The sequence below is a fragment of the Ochotona curzoniae genome, unplaced genomic scaffold (assembly GCF_017591425.1).
Source record: "Ochotona curzoniae isolate NIBS_2020 unplaced genomic scaffold, NIBS_Ocur_1.0 contig_3520, whole genome shotgun sequence".
NCBI classification, from domain to species: domain Eukaryota; kingdom Metazoa; phylum Chordata; class Mammalia; order Lagomorpha; family Ochotonidae; genus Ochotona; species Ochotona curzoniae.
The window spans coordinates 12599743-12616322 of NW_024465894.1; the positions used below are offsets into that span (position 1 = coordinate 12599743).

The following is a 16580-nucleotide window of genomic DNA, read 5'->3' on the forward strand; positions in this document are numbered from 1 at the left end:
AGTGGAGCAGCCAGGACTCAGACTGGCATCCACATGGGATGCCTGCAGCCTCACCTTCTGTGCCACTGAGCCAGCCCCTGTTTGCTCCTTTCCTGTAGGACACCTGGGAGGACTGGTGTGGGGCTGTGGATGGAAGGGCTTGGCTGAGGGCAGGCACAGTGCTGCCCAGCAGCCTGGGTTCTTACTGAAGTCATTCCCTGTCCACCCGCCACCCCACACGTGACCTCAATCACAGTCACGTTTACTCTCCTTTGGAGCTGAAAGGAACTTGGAGCTGGGGTGGGATAAGAGCTGAGACTTGAGGTGTTCTGGGCCAGGCTGACCTGTCGCTTTGGGGCCCCAGGTCTGTACCATCTGCATCCCTAGTGGGGCCATTGGCTGCAGGGCCAATGAGAGGGCCTGGGAACTCCCCCAACCCTTCTCCCCCCAGCCAGATGGCATTAAGTGTGGACCAGAGCCAGGCTGGTCCTGGTCGTGGTGGCTGACTTCCTGCAGCCTCACCTACCTCCTGTCTCCCATGCTCTCAACAAGTCCCCCACACCCAGGCATCCAGACTACTCTTCCCACCTTGCTTGCTCCTGCACCTTCTGCTCTATGGAGCGCCTGCATTAGGAGTTTCCTGTGAGCCCCTCTGGGGCCTCTGCCACTGCAGCAGTCAGGGGACTGTGGTCCTGCAGGGCCCCTATCCCCGGCCTACACAGGCCTGGGCTGAGACTCATACAGGCTCAAGTCACACAGCACTAGCTGGCAGGAGGCAGAGGGGCTTGCCCAGGATGTCAGCTGGGACATAGAGCAGGAACAGAGGTGCATAGGTTCCCGTGAGGTGCACTGCGGTGTTTTGGAGCTTCCGGTCATCCCACCCCTACCTCCTGAGCCATTCCAGGACCCTCAGAGCCTCATGTTCCCTCCCTAGAGACCTCGGATGGCTTTTCTCCCAGGGAGGGATTTGGCTGCAGCCCAAAGGCAGCTTGGGGAATGTTTTCCACCAGGCTCGCTCCAAACACTGCCTTCCTTCCTGTTCACACAGCTCGGGTGCCAGGGATGTGGTCCGTGCTCCCTAGCCTAAGCACCCCTGTCAGCAGCAGGGACTACAGGGGAGCTTGTGTCCAGCCGTGGGAGGCTTGGGGAACAGTGGTTGCCTGGCATCTCCTCACACCTGATGCATGCTTGTGCCTGTGCACACAAATAGATGTACACGTGCACACACACATGCTGTCCAGTCCCAGGCTAAATGTTTGCTCTTACTGAGTCCTGGTTGTCCCCTTGTGCAGACTGTTGAGTCCAGATTCAAGAGCCCAAACTATGTACTTGACACTTGGCTTTACCGCATAGCATGGGGACCTCAGCAGTTTCACCTCTGATCCCTAGTTCCTCACCCATTGGGCACTGCTTAGAATGCATAAGACCCTATGCTACCTGGCATGTCCCAGCCCTCATCTTCCCTTGTTGCTCTGACCTGCAAGTGGAGGCCCTGTGATCCCCAGCCTGGTGGCCCTGGGGTTAGTGGTACAGAGCACTTGGTGGCGTAGCTGGCTGTGCCAGTTTGTTCCTTGCACACTTTTGACCCTGACTTTTGACCCTAGACCACAGCCTAGGTGGAGGCTCAGCTGGGTGGAACTCTGACTGGGAGACAGGGCTAGGAGACCCCCTGCTGGGCTCTATGTCTTCTTGAGGAACTCTAGCTTTGTCCCCTTTCCCCTTAAGGCCTCAGTGTTCCTGACTAAAGGGAGGGGCTGTGGGTTCTCTCTCCTGCAGCTGAGCCCAGAGCATCTGCACTCCAACTAAGAGGGAACAAGCTCTCTTGAGCCCTTTGCTGCCCCCTCCTTGGAGTTCAAAAGTAATGATCTCATCTGGAGCCCTGACAGACCCCCAGGGAAAGGCAGAAGGGACAGCAGATGGCTGCCATGGCCTCTCGGGTGGGGCTGTGGTCACTGTGCTGGCCTACCCAGCTGGGCGGCCCTTCCAGGGCTGGGGTGAGTGGCCTCAAGCCAGCGTGGCAGATGGGCCTGCTCTGTGGGAGGTGCCGTGGTGGCCAGGGTGGTGCCGGGCAAGGTCTCCTGCTCCCCCTAGCCTAGCTGCCTCTTGCGGAGTGATGGTTCTGGTGCTCCTGGCTCAGCTTTGTCTGTCTTCTGTCTGCTCAGGTCCTGGGGCCCAACTAGGACCCTGGGAATGAGGTGTTACCATTATAGGAGGTCTGGGGGCTGAGACCTGGGAGCTGCGGGCTGCTCTGTGGACATAGGCTTCCCAGAATCAAAAGATTTTCTGCAAACCAAGTAGAGGTGGTTTGTGGCAGGGGTGGAAGCAATTTACTGAGCTGTTCCTGTGCATTCCTGGTACCTGTTAGGTTCTGCCCCTCTGACATTCTAGTTGGAGAATGAAGTTGACAAAAAGGCCGCCTCTGCTACTATGAAAGAGAAAGGGTTGGGGTGACATCATGGGCCTAGACTGATCCGGAGGGCTTCCCTGGGGAAGTGGCATTAAAGTGGAGGCTTCAGGAGGAGGAGCAGGCCAGAGATGAGGACAGGGATAGCCCCACTGAGGCAAGTGCAGGTGCAAAGGCTTTGGGGGAAGGGGGACAGGCCAGCTGTCACTTGGCACCTGAGCAGCTGAGGGGTAGTTAGAAGAGCCGGGGAGAGGAAGCTGGGAAATGGAGGGGCCTGGAACCCTGTGATGGCATCGGGTTTTTGTTTTGAGGGTGGTGCACAGTCATGGAGGTTTAGTTCTACTTTGTTTTGGAGAGTTTTTGCTTGGTGTTTCTTTGTCCTTTATTTTGGAGGCAGAGACAGACCACCATCTGCTGGTACACTCTCTAAATATCTGCAGTGGTTGGGGCTGGACCAGGCTGAAACCAGCAGCTGGGAACTCAATCCAGGGACTTTACCGCAGGAGTCGCCCCCTGTTACCTCCTGGGGTGCACCACAGCTGGAGGCTCAACCCAGAAATAGAGCTGGGGTTCCACCCAGGCACTCCTGTAAGAGATGCAGACATGTCAGCCAACCAGTGGCTTCACTGCTGGCTGGATGCCTGTCATTTATTTTAGGTCAGGAGTACTGAGTAATAATTTGTATGATAACATAAACATTGGACTACCACAGGATGGGAGCCATGATCTGCTGCCTCTTAGGTGTGTTAGCAGGAAGTTAGATCAAAAATGGAGGCTCAGGGATGCATCAGTGCTCTGACATGTCCCAGGCTGTAACTTCGTCCTCTGTGAAACAACCCCCATCTGGGATTCCATGCACCTGATTCCACAACCCCTGCTGCAGCCCACATGCACAGGAAAGTTCTAGATAGACCCTGGACATGGCAGTTAAGTTGCCACTTGGCTGTTCCTCCTCTAATTCAATTTCCTTGCTGTTGTGCTTCCTAGGAGGTAGCAGGTGATGGCTGGAGTTTTTGGTTCCCTGACACCCATGGGAGAGATCCAGATGGAGTTCTGGGCTCCTGGGAGGCAGAGGCAGGGTGGGGGAGGGAGGGACTATGGTCTAGAATAGCGCCTTACCCCTTACCCCCCCACCCCACTTTCAGGAACTTTTATGTCCCCATTTTGCCTCCCCATTGTCTCACGGCCAGTGCTGGGCTGTGGCTGAGGTGCACCTCCCATCGCCACATCCCGTATTTGAGTAATAGGCTCTCTTATGGGTCATGATCATTCCCAACTGTTAGCCCGCCGTCTCCCGCCTGCTGACCCCATCATGGCCTTGGAAGGACTCTTGTGACCCCCAAATCTCAGTGTCTGCTCATCCTTATCATGCAGGGCAGCGTATTTGTGGGTTGGTGTGGGCTGCCTATGGGATGCTCCCTTCCTGGACTATTTGCTACACATGGGAGAGCAGAGCTGTGCTCCTGCATCTTTGGGTCTCAGTGGTGGAGATTGGGGTCCAGGCCCTGTGGACAAGGAGGCTGCGGCAATGCAGGCTCCGTGCTCTTTCTGCTCTCTGCTGAGACTGTTTTCAAAGGTTTACGGTGAAATGCCCAAGTGAGAGTTTGGCCTGCGGTCGGTGCCCCTGTCCTGTCCTGGGGTTCCTGGATTCTAGATTCCTGCTGAGAAAGACTGTAGAAGGTGACTGTGGTAGCTCAGGCAGTCCCGTACCAACCCCTGGGGAGACCTGCACCGAGCTCCCAGCTCCTGGCCTCTAGTGGAGCTTAGCCTGGGCCAGCCTTTGCTGTGGTTGGCTCTTTCAGAGTGAATCCACAAGTGGGAGCTTTGTCTCTCAAATACATAAAGGAAAACTTTTTATCTTATTTTTGGTTTTTTAAAGATTTATTTATTTTGTTTGAAAGGCAGAGTTACAGGGAGAGAGAAAGAAAAGAGACCTCCCACTGATCACGCTCCAAATGATGGCTACAATGGGCAGGCTGAGCTGGGCTGAAGCCAGGAACTGGGAACATCCAGCCAGAGATGCTGATGTCGCAGGTGAAGACTTAGCTTGCCGCGCCACAGCACTGCTCCCTGTCATACGTCTGAGTATAGATAATATTTTGATATTTCTGCAGCAACTGTCAGAGGATATGAAAGCAATTGCTTTTGTTCTTTTATCATTTTTAAAGATTCACTTTTTAAAAAGATTTATCTATTTTTATTGCAAAGTCAGATATACAAAGAGGAGGAGAGACAGAGAGGAAGATCTCCTGTTCGATGATTCACTCCCCAAGCAGCCACAGCAGCTGAAGCTGAGCCAATCCGAAAACAGGAGTCAGGAGCCTCTTCCGGGTCTCCCACATAGGTGCAGAGTTCCAAGGTTTTGTGCCATCCTCGACTGCTTTCCTTAGCCACAAGCAGGGTGCTAGATGGGAAGTCGAGCTGCCAGAATTAGAACCAGTACCCATATGGGATGCTGGCACATTCAAGGCAAGGACTTTAGCTTCTAGGCTACCACGCCAGGACCCAGATTCATTTTTTTTTTTAATTGGAAAGTTACATTTACAGAGAGAAGAAGAAATGGAGAGAAGGATCTTCCATCAGCTGGTTTACTCCCCAAGTGGATGCAACGGCCAGAGCTGCACCAATCAGTAGCCAGGAATCTCCTCTGGGCCTCCCCCATGGGTGCAGGGTCCCAAGACCTTGGGCTGTCCTCTCCTGCTTTCCTAGGCCACAAACAGAGAACTGGAAGGGAAGAGGAGCAGCTGGGATATGAACTGGTTACCCATATGGGATGTCTATACATGTAACGTGAGGACTTTATCCACGAGGATACCCTGGCAGGCCCTATTTTTTTTTAATACATAAATGAGCTAAAAAAATTTTTTAAGACTCATTTATTTTTATTGGAGTCTCCCACACAGGGTACAGTGTCCCAGGGCTTTGGGCCATCCTCTACTGCTTTCCCAGACCACAAGCAGGGAGCTGGATAAGAAGTGGAACAGCTGGGGTACAAATCAGCACCCATATGGATCCCAACAGGGCGAGGATTTAGCCACTGAACCATTGCGCTAGGCCTCTTTCTTTTATTAAAAAATGAACAAACAAAAAAACCGTTATTTTTATTAGACAAGCGGAGTTATGCAGAAAGGAGAGATGGAGATCTTCCATCTGCTAGTTCATTCTCCGTATGTCTGTAATGGCTAGAGCTGAGCCAATGTGAAACCAGGAGCTTCTTTCAGGACTTGCACAAGGTACAGGGGTCCAAGGACTTGAGCCATCCTTGACTACTTTTCCAGGCCACAAGGAGGAAGCTGGATCAGAATTGGAGCAACCAGGGCTCGAACCGGTGCCCTTGTGGGAAGTAGGAAGAGGCTTAGTTTGCTTTGCTACTGTGTTGGCCCTCGCACGTGATTTCTTTTTGTGGCAGAGTCACAGAAGCTGATAATACAGCCTTGGTTTGTTCACAGGTTCGGAAGCTAGAAGTGAGAGGTTTTAGTTAGAGGGTAGCAAAAATAGAGAAGTGATTTGCCAAGTAGAGTCCGTAAATTCTGCTGCAGAGGTGCAATTCTAGGGTCTTATGTGGAGGTGGCTTACCACCCTCCACCTCCAATCTGTGGGGCAGGGCCTGACAGCCCCCTTCCCTGTGGTTCTCTGTCCCCTGCAGAGCAGGCTGCTGCCTGCCGAAGCACTCACTAGGACCCGTGCATGCATGAGCATGATGATTCAGATGGAATGTCTTTGTAAACTGTAAAACCCTGTGCTGCCCTCCCTGCAAGGCCACACTATTATTAGCAGCAGTGTGAGCTCATGTTTGGCCCTGCACCCCACTGGGACCCAGAGACTCTTCCTGGCTGATTCCCTCAGGATTCCTGGGAACCAGCCCCTACCCCACCCTGTGCAGCACTTCCTGCAGGTTGACCTCGTGGTCACCAGGGTGTGGTAGTAGGGAGCAGGTGGTGGGTTGAGGTGCTGGGGCGTGAAGGTCTGAGACCAGCTTGGTCTGTCCAGGCTCTCCCTGCCTCTATCATAGCTGGGCTGCGGATCACTGCCCCAGGTCAGAGAGAAACCACACTTGGCTCTTCATCCACGCATCTGCTCACAGACCATGATGGGTGTCTGCTCAGTGCCACGATTGGCCTGGGCAGTGCTGGGGACCAGACCTGAGTCAAACCCAGCCCTTGTCTTACCGCGGCCCTGGCGGAAGGCAGTCTTGAAAAGAGACCTGAACCTTGTGTTGGTAGCAAAAGGGATCATGGAGCTCAATGGATAGGGTTCATACTGAGGAAGTAATGTTCAGGAAGCATACAGTAGTTACCCAGGCAAAGGCGATTCGCATGGAGAAGGCCTGAGGACACCTGGAAGAAGAGCATTCAGTTAGGATGCGCCGCTGCAGCTCATCTGGATTCCTGCACCATTCCTCCCTTTTCTTTCAGGAATCTTCCAAATCTCAGTTTGATTATCTGCAAAACAGGAGCATTTTCAGCATCTGTCTCAGAGTTAGGAAGAGACCCTAAGCTGACATTTTGCAGTGCATGTGCTCTGCCTGTGCTGGAGCTCGGCGGGGCATGAGCTTCCAGCAGGTGGAAAGCTGAATTTGAAGTTGCAGCATGCGAGGAGGCATGGAGCAGGGGAAGGCTGGAGCTGGGAGGACAGGAGGGGCAGGTCGCCGAGGGTGAGGGGCTTGGAGGCAGATGCAGAAGTCTGTGGGGAGGAGCGGAGGAGACACAAGGCCCAGTGCTTTTCCCAGCTGGTTGCTGGTAACCAGGTGTTGCCTGTGTAATCTGATGTGAAATAAACCACCACCAGACAGGGAAGTGCTGACTTCCAGAGCTGCATCTGGGTGCCTGTTTCTATTTCCTGGGCTGCCCTGTCCACTCTGTGTTTCCTGTCTGGGCTGAATAATTAAGGTGAGCCATGCTGGCCTAACCTCCCCAGGCTGTTGAGAATCAGGGGTTCTGGGCTCTGTGCTGAGTGCTGCCAGACCCCGTGACCTGTCTGTGGTGGCAGTTTCCATCCGGGGGTTCCCCACCAATGCTGGGGGACTCCAGCCACTCACTGTGTAGCCATGAGGCCCTCCCACTTCCATCCACTCGGGGTCTGGGATATAGGAGACGCTGGCAGGGCCCTATGTTGGCACAACGGCCTGGGAAGGAGTGGGCAGGTCTGTCTGTGCCACCTCAGCCCTTAACAGGAACACCCCCCCACACCCCGCCTCCTTCTCTACCATCAGCTGGATTTTTCACCAGAGAAGCCTCCTGGGAGCCCCGAGAGGAGCAGGACCCTTTGGAGGAGCGTAGGGCCCTGCCCTCCTGGGCCTCCCGACCCCCACCACAGGCCCCTACGCTCAGGGTCCGCCTGTGAGTCACACTGCTACCAGCATCTGCTGCACACGTCCCAGAAGACTAGGGTGTGAGGGCCACAGCCCAGCCTTTGTCAGCGCAGCCTCTCACGTGGGGCTGTGCCAGGAGGGGCTGGCTGGCATTCTGTCTGCAGCTGGCAAGCCCCCGGGCCAACATGGAGCTACAGCTGGCATGAATGCCGCATCCTGTACTGGCAGAGATGCAGGCCCTGGGGAGGCAGCTACCCCTGGGACCCTTGGGAGGGAGGGTTTCTCAGCAGGGCCAAGGCCCCCAGTGGAGCAGTGAGGCGTGATTTCTGTTTCCCGAACTGTCCGGTCATGTTTTATAAGTAGAAAAGTTATTTTAAAAAACATTTTTTTTTAAATAAGCATTCTGAAAGTGACTCCAGTGAGCTGGGTGTGGTCATATGTGAAGACATGTCATCTCCTATGATCTAATGTCATTCTGTTTTTGGTATTTTTTTAAGATTTATTTATTTGGGGGGCCCAGTGAGGTAGTTAATTTGCTAATCCTCTCCCTGCAAGCACCAAGATCCCAAATGGGTACTGGTTCTTTTTAAAAAATATTTCTTTATTTTTATTGCAAAGTCAGATATATGGAGAGAGGAGGAGAGACAGAGAGGAAGATCCTCCGTCCGATGAGTCACTCCCCAAGTGACCGCAATGGCCAGAGCTCTGCCAATCTGAAGCCAGGAGCTCTTCCGGGTCTCCCACACGGGTGCAGGGTCCCAAGGCTTTGGGCAGTTTTCTACTGCTTTCCCAGGCCACAGGAGGGGAGCTGGATGGGAAGCAGGGCTGCTGGGATTAGAACCGGCGCCCATATGGGATCCTGGTTGATTCAAGGCAAGGCTACTGCACTGGACCCCAAAGGCATCCTTTAACCCAGCAGTTCATTCCTCAAGTGGTTGCAATGGCTTGGGCAAGATCAGGTCAAAGTCAGGAGCCTGGACCTCCTTCTCGGTCTCCCACGTGGGTCAGCAACCCAAATACTTGGGGCATCTTCTGCTGCTTTCCCAGGTGCCTTAGCATAGGGCACTGGGTCAGAAGTGGAGCAGCCAGGACTGGAACCTGTGCTCTTAAGTGGATGCCAACATTGAAAGCTGAAAATTAGTATTCAACACCACTGTGTTGGCCCTCCATCTGTTATTGCAGCCCACTTTGGGAGTTTGGGTGTGCCCTACACTGGCCCTATAGCTCCTTCTGAGCTTGGGGTCTCCTTATCCTTGCCCTGTCGTCTTCCCCAGATCCCGTCAGTTGGGCTGCAGAGTCAGTGAAGGGCAGGTATATGGTTCATGCTGGCGCCTAGCTGAGATTCCACCAGTGGGACTGTGCTTCCCAAGCTCTGTTTCCTTAATTCACCAGCTGAATGTGGCATGTGGCTCTCGCTTCCTCGTTTCTCTGACTGGTGTGATCACTGACTGTCCCACTTCCTGCTCTTGCACGCTTCCCTGTCCTCTTGGTGGGGTGGCAGGCAGCGAGTCTCTGTGTGTGCAGCGACAGTGAGTGAGGTCCCTGAGGCTGCTTGGACTCACCCCTGTGGGGAGGTCTGGGGCCGATGAAGACGAAGGCCTTTGTGCACAGTAGAAGCAGGTGCCTGTCACCACTGCCCTGCTGTCCTAAGCGGGGAGCCAGCTGTGAGGTGGCCACAGCAGTCGGAGGAGTGTGAAGACCGCAGGCTGCTCTCGCTGTTGCCTACTGGCCTGCAGCTGCCATTCTGGCCCTCGCTGCCCTGAGGGACAGTCCCCGGGCCTAGGGGGTGCTGGATGAATCCAGGCCGGGTCCTCTTTCCGTTGGTGAGCTATCCTGCCAGGCTGATCCTTTGGCATGGTGGCATCTGTCCTGACCAGGCATCCGGCAGGTGTGCAGTCAGAGAGCCGGGCTTGTGAGTGGAGCAGGCACTGGTGTTGCTACTCCTGCTGTCTCAGAGGAGGCCAGCTGCTCCCCTCCCCGGGACCTGCCTGGCAGGGTCCCTTTGTTCCTGGCTTTGGACAGCACCAGCCTCGGGTGCTTTTTCTCTCTGGTCCTCAGGATGCATGCTAGTATCAAGTCATTCATTCTCTGCGACTCCATTTCTCTCTCAACTGTAGTTTTTTTTTTTTTCTTAAGATTTATTTTTATTGGGTAAGTCATATACAGAGAGGAGGAAAGACAGAGAGGATTTTCCATGTGCTGATTCACTTCCCAAGTGGCCGCAGTGGCCAGAACTGCACCATTCCAAAGCCAGAAACCAGGAACCTCGTCTGGATTTTCCATGCAGGTGCAGGGTCCCAAGGCCTTGGGACATCCTTGACTGCTTTCCCAGGCCACAAACAGGGAGCTGGATGGAAGTGCAGCCACTAGGATTAGAACCACCGCCTATATGGGATCCCAGTGTGTGCAAGGCAAAGACTGTAGCTACTAGGCTACTGTGCTGGGCCCTACTGTAGTCTTAAAAAAAATTATTTATTTGTGGCAGACATCTTTTCATCCACTGGCTCACTGTCCCTCACGCCCATTATGACCTCAGTGGTTGAGGCTGGCCAGGCCACAAGCCTGGAGTCTAGAACTCTGTGTCTCCCATGTGGATGGCAGGAGCCCAAGCACTTGGGCAGCACCCCCTGCATTCCCAGGCATAGGAGCAGGGAGCTAGATCAGAAGAGATAAAGTTGGGATTCCAACAGCCGCTCCCATGCGGGATGCTGGTGGCCGAGGCAGTGCCTTAACTGCCCCTCCAGCCCTGCTCCCCAGTACATGCCCCAGATGGACAGTTATCAGGTGATGTGGCAACCTTCCCTGAGACTCCACTTGTATTATCTGTCCGGAGATGCGGTCAGTAGGCATTGTGTCTGCTGGTTTCTCTGCTCCCATCCCATGCTTGGTGTCTAATAACTGGTTCACCGCGGCTCTTGTTTATACCTAGACAGGCACCAGTTCATACTGGTCAGGAGCCTGCTGAGTGGACATACATGGACTGGGCAATGAGGGGGGAGGTTGGCAGGCAGCAGCTCCTAGGTGCTCGCGGTCCTAGGCAGAGAGCTACTGCGTGTCCAGGATTGCAGATGTATAACTGCAAAGCAGAAGTAGGGGCAGCTGGTGACAGAGCTGCTGCAGCCGCCTTGAGGAAGTGAAGTCATGCTTTAACCCCTCTCCTGGGATCCAGACACGCACCCCTTCCTCACGTGCTGTGTGGCCCACCCGTCTGGCCATGTTCTCAAATTGTCCCATGGCTGCCCCAGTTTCCTTGTTGTGTCTTGAAGTAGTGAGTTCTTTCCTGCCATAGGCTTCTCACACCCCTCTTCTCGGCCTGTGACCATCTCTCCCTGAGTCTCTCTGGGTAGCTGTTCTTGCCTCTTGCTGAGATGTCCCTTCTGGAGAGGTGGCCTTCAACACAGCACCACTCTTATCACAGTCACTTCCCTAATACCTAGTCCCTAGTCTGCGCTCATAAATGTTGACTGGATGGCTCTCCTAGGTTTCTCATTTCTGTTGTAACAAATCACTGGTTACAACAATCCCCCATTATTGTCTTCTGGTTTCTGAGAATTCAGATTCTCCCTGCTGAGGGGCGGATGAAGATCAGGAGTGATGAGATGCAGATTGGGGTTCCTGTATCCCTCTGCTGTCTAGCTTTTCTGCTGACGAACACCCTGGGAGGCACCAGCTGATGGCTCAAGTGGTTGGGTCCTTGTTGACAGCTGTGGCAGGCATCTGGGAGTGAACCAGCAGATGGGTGCTCTATCTGTGTGTCATTCTGCTTCTCAAATGCCTAAGATGAAAAGGAGAAGATGAGAGCTGAAAATCAAGTTGCAGGCAGGGATGTATTGCTCATGGTGGGGCCAGGGGAGATGTCTGCCCCTGCCCATCCCAGCGTTTGGAGGCTGCCTGGATGCCTTGACTCCTGGCCCCTTCATCCTTCTTCAGACCTTATCACTTTCCCTCTGATGGTGATGTGGGACCGCTCTCGTTATTCCAGATTCCTGCCCTGGCTCGAGCCCCTTCACTAAGTCACACCAGTCAAATCCACCTTGCCACAGAAGCTGACACAGCCTCAGGGTATCTGTAAGGATCTCTTGCCTGGCCAGCACACCCTTGACCGCACCTGCCTTCCTTCCACAGGATGAGATCGAGGAGCTGCGGGCCGAGATGCTGGAGATGCGTGACGTCTACATGGAGGAGGATGTGTATCAGCTGCAGGAGCTGCGGCAGCAGCTGGACCAGGCCAGCAAGACCTGTCGCATCCTGCAGTACCGGCTGCGCAAGGCTGAGCGCCGCAGCCTCCGTGCTGCCCAGACGGGCCAGGTGGATGGCGAGCTCATCCGTGGCCTGGAGCAGGATGTCAAGGTCAGCCTTTACAGATGTCATTGTTGGGGGGCGGGAGGGCAGTGCTGGAACTACCCACCTGAATAGGGCCCAGGTCAGCTCGTGGCTCACTCCTGGGTGTTCTTGGGCGAAAGTAATACCACATCTCTGGGAATCAATTTGTATAGCTGCAGAGTGGGGATCTCCCTGGCAAACCTATAGGCCTTCCACCAGGGATGCCCTAAAGTGATGCCCCGACATGACTCCTGCTCACTGCATCTTCCGCATCAATCACACACCTAGTGCTGGGCTCTGAGCTGTCCCCACATGGCCTCAGGGAGGTGGCTTTGTCACACTTGGGGAGCAAGGAAGGCCTGGAGTTCAGTGACTTTGAGTGTCATTGATTTCAGTGTTCTCTGTAAAATGGACTCACAGGGTTCTGTGAGGATAAGCGAGAGAATGTGGACAAAATGCAACTGTAAAGCACACAGACGTTTGCTACGGGATGAGTCAGAAAGTTAATGGAAAAAATGAAAGTAAAAGACACATTTCATGCAGAAACTGTGCATGTTTCAGAACTATCAGAAGCACTCAAGTAACACCCTTGGAACACTCCCACACTGGGGTCTCTAAGGCATCATCAAATGACTCCCCACCGTCACTCCCTGCAATCCCCAAATGCTGATGTAGTTTGACAGCAACGAGCAGTTCTCCTGCCCCTTCCCTAGAAGATGAGGAAAATGACTGGGAAAAAAATTAAATTCTGCATGGATTTCAATTTTTTTTTTTTCTGCACTCAATTAAGTGTATCCTCTAGTTAGAGTTTCTCCCACACTGTGTGTTGTGGATTGCGGATTTCAGTTCCTGGATAAGGATCCTGAGGCTTAGAGAAAGGACAGCTCAGAATGGCACACCATGCTGTTATCAGGCCTTCATGGGTTCTCTGCTTGGTTGGGGAGAGGGAGGAACACAGCAGGAGTCAGGCTACTGGGGCCCTCCAGGAGCCCCCTCTGCTGGTGGGTAAGCCCTGGTCTGTGGCCTGGCAGCCTGGTCCGTACTGGCATAACTCAGTGCTGTGTAAGGGGTGGGTGAGGTAGGAGTCGGGGATGGGGATCCCTGGAATAGGTCAGGTTCTCAGTGTTCCTGCACGGGTGACTTTAGAGCTTAGGCTTGATGGGGCTGTGGATCCGAGCCAGCAGTGGGAGCTGGAGATGGCTCTGTGGGGCCCCAGGGGAACTGCGAGTGAGCCAACCCTTTCCTCCCTCCATGGCCTGGAGAAAGATGGCTGAGAGATGCTGGGTGGGCCAAGCCCCATAGCTCTTCCAGTGAAACCACGGAGAAAACAAAGATTCCTGGAGGGTGCTGTGGTTTCAGCACTTACAGCTGCTTGGGCTGGAACAGTGGGAGCCTAGGTGTGGGGCCGATAGGAGGAAGCTCACCTCAGAAAGGGTTAGTGGGAGCCTTTGCCTGCAGCAGCGCCCTGCTACACAGCTGCACAAATATTCAAATTTTCCCCACTGGGGGGCGGGGCGGGCGAGCCAGCACTCCGCCAAACTGCACCCTGCTGGAATCGGCAAGCCCAGGTCCTTGGACTTCAAGGAAAGGGACACACAAAAACCTCAGAATTGAGGGGAAAGAGATGGATGGGAGTGGGGCAGGCTGGGGCCTGGCGGGGTGCCGGGTCTGGGTGGGTGGGGCAGAGAGCAGCTGGTGTGCTTGGGAAGGGGGCTGAGTCTGCAAGGGGAGGAGCCCCTTCTGTTGTAGGGATTTGAACCAGCCAATCGGTGTCACCCATGTTCTCTTCCCTCTCTACAGCCCTCCACTTCTCTCCCTCACCCCAGGCTGAGGCAATCTCTTTTCTGGGCTGCCTTCCATACTGCCCAGTTCTCCCTAAGAGCTGACGTTGCTGACTTGACCATGGTCCTGGCCTCTTCTACCCCCGTCTGTTGGGGCCTCAGTACAGATCCACTGAATCTCCCGGACTAGTGAGCTGCCATGGTTTTGTTGGGTTATTGGGGAGGAGGTGCTGAATGAGACCTTAGGCTGCCCCTCCCCCATCCTCCCACTTTCTGCTTCTCTCAGGACCTGCCCCTGCCACTTGCTTGCTGTGTAGCCAGAATGGTGTCGGGTGACAGAGACAGGGGTGTTGCTGGTAAAAGCATCTGGTTGAGGATTTGTCCAGGTGACCAATGCAGGTTGCTTGCTCATCTGTAACATGGGAACCTTCACCTCCCAGTCTCCTGGAGCTGAGGGTCAGGGGGAGGATGGTGATGCTTCTTTGTGGGAATTCTCAACACTACCCTAAGGCTTAGTGACATGGGGTCCCTATACCCTGCCAGGGGCTAGGTGCCCTGATCTGTCAGTGGTGACCTCACAGCTGAGCACATCTGTGTGTTCTCACATTGGCTTTGGGGATTTGCCTTGGTATCCGGGAGCCATAGCTGCTTTGCCCACCACCCCACTGGGTGTCCCGCTAGGTGTCCCAACCCTAGTGCTATGGGGTGATGGCCAATGCCCAGGGGCCTCCTGACATGTGTACTATGGATGCTGACGCTGGGTGTCTTTAAGCCATGGGGTTGTACAGCAGGTTAAGGTGGAGAACAAGGCTGAGGGCTTTCATCTTGATTCTGTAACTTCCTGGTTGTGTGACCTTGGGCAGGTGACTTTTCTTTCTGAGCCTAAGAGTGTTGAATGTATAAATAAAAAAGTGTTCATCCATGCTAGAGCTTCCTGAGTGAGTGCTAAATTAGGTACCTCAGTTTGGGGACTGGGCATCACAAAACTCCTGGGGTGTGCCAACATGGATGCCCAGGGGGCATGCTGTGTGGTTGCCCTCAGACCCAGTCTCGTGCTGTTGTTTTTACATCATATGCTCCCAGAGCCCTGGGTAAGCCACACGGAGATGAGGGGCTGGGTGTAGCCAGTTGAGAAGGAATTGGCTGCAGCCGCCCGTATTTTAGCTAACCCCACGAATGGTCAGGGCCAGAACATGGCCCGGTCGGAATGCTGGGACAGCTGCAGCCAGCCTCAGACCTTGTGTGTCCTGCAGAGCCCTTTTATGATGAAGGGGGGCTGCTCACCCAACTCAGGGCGTGAAAGTGTGGTGGTCCAGACAGGGATAGGGGCCAGCTTCTAGCTGTCACTGGTGACCTTCAGGGACATAGAGAGATGGTGGGCAGGGCAGCAGGAAATGCTGCCCAGTTTCTTCTCTGGCCACCGTTTTCTTCCAGCCTAGCTTACACATTGCTAAGGGCTCTGCATGCAGCTAGGTGGGGGCCCAGGCAGAAAGGACAGGGCCAGGCAAGGCCTTCTGCCCTGTCAGGAGGGAAGGGGCCACAGTTATCACCAACAGTGGCAGCATGGGTGCTGAGCCTTCTGCCCACAGCCAGGTCCTGCAAGCCTGGGAAGAGACGAGGCCACCCCAGGGAGCCAGCTCAGCCTGCACATGTTACCCAAAGCTTTCTTGTCCTCATCAGGACTGGGTGAGGCGTGCTAGCCTCTGCCCTCAACCTGCAGGGGCCAGAACAAGGGGTGTCCTGCAAGCCGTGGAGCTCCCGGGTGTGGAGGCTGCAGCTGGGAGCACCTTTGTCAGGATGGCTGGAACACCTATCCAACCTCTGTCGTTTCAAGCATGTTCTGTATCCCAGACCATTGGAAACAGGCCTCAGGGTCATCTTGTGACCTTCAGCCGTCATGTCCCACTGCCAGCTTCAGGCTCCTGGAACAACAGCCAGTATTCCACCAGTACTTGCTGTGACAGGCCTCAGGCCAAGCTGTGGCTGATTCAATCCACCTGCGGGTCTGGGAGGTGGAACCTATTGTTATATACCCATCTTATAGTTGAGAGATTGAGGCCCAATGCAGGGTCATGACTTGCTGAGGTCATGTGCTCGTCCGTGGCAGAAGGGGCTCACTAGCTCCAGGGTCTTCCACCCTGTTCTGGTTCCCACTTCTGTTTCCAGGAAGAAGGCTGCTGCCAAAGGAGCGTGGAGCAGTGTCACCCCTGATGGGGCTCATAGATTTTGGTGTTATCCCTTCAGGAGCATGAATGCCTGATATATTGCTTTGGTTCATGGATATGTGCCTATGTGACCCTTGATAAATTTTGTGAGCTTTTGGGGGCCTCAGTTTTCCCCAAGTGCTGAATAGGAGTGAGATTGAGACCCTGACTGTCCCCAGGGTGCACCATGACTGAAGTTGGACCTCAGTGGGCATCCCAGCCTGGGATGGCCTTCCAGGCTGGTTGTGCCCAGCCTCTTACACCCTGCCCACCCCATGCTGCTCACCCAGGTCTCCAAGGACATCTCCATGCGGCTGCACAAGGAGCTTGAGGTGGTGGAGAAAAAGCGGGCACGGCTGGAGGAGGAGAACGAGGAGCTCCGGCAGCGGCTCATCGAGACTGAGCTGGCTAAGCAGGTGCTGCAGACGGAGCTGGAGCGGCCCAAAGAGGTGAGGGCCTGGACTGCAGGTGGGACACGCACAAGACTTGTCGATTGATTCATCTGCCCAACATGCAGGTCCCGAGCGCCTCCTGTGTGAACCATGGGCTGGACCACAAGGGTCCAGTGGTGCCCAAGG

General features: G+C 54.5%; 1 protein-coding gene across 4 annotated transcripts in view; it reads left to right on the forward strand.

Annotated features, from left to right (window-relative positions):
• Nucleotides 1-16580, forward strand: part of SOGA1 (suppressor of glucose, autophagy associated 1) — a 57224-nt gene that overhangs the window by 6299 nt on the left and 34345 nt on the right. For all 4 annotated transcript variants that reach the window (XR_005884010.1, XR_005884011.1, XM_040981509.1 and 1 more), the window contains exons 2-3: nt 11820-12044; nt 16293-16451. Coding sequence is in view for 2 of the 4 variants with exons in the window: in XM_040981509.1 (XP_040837443.1) it covers nt 11820-12044; nt 16293-16451 (384 nt within the window). In the remaining 2 variants the exon portion in view is untranslated. The remainder of the gene's footprint in view (nt 1-11819; nt 12045-16292; nt 16452-16580) is intronic.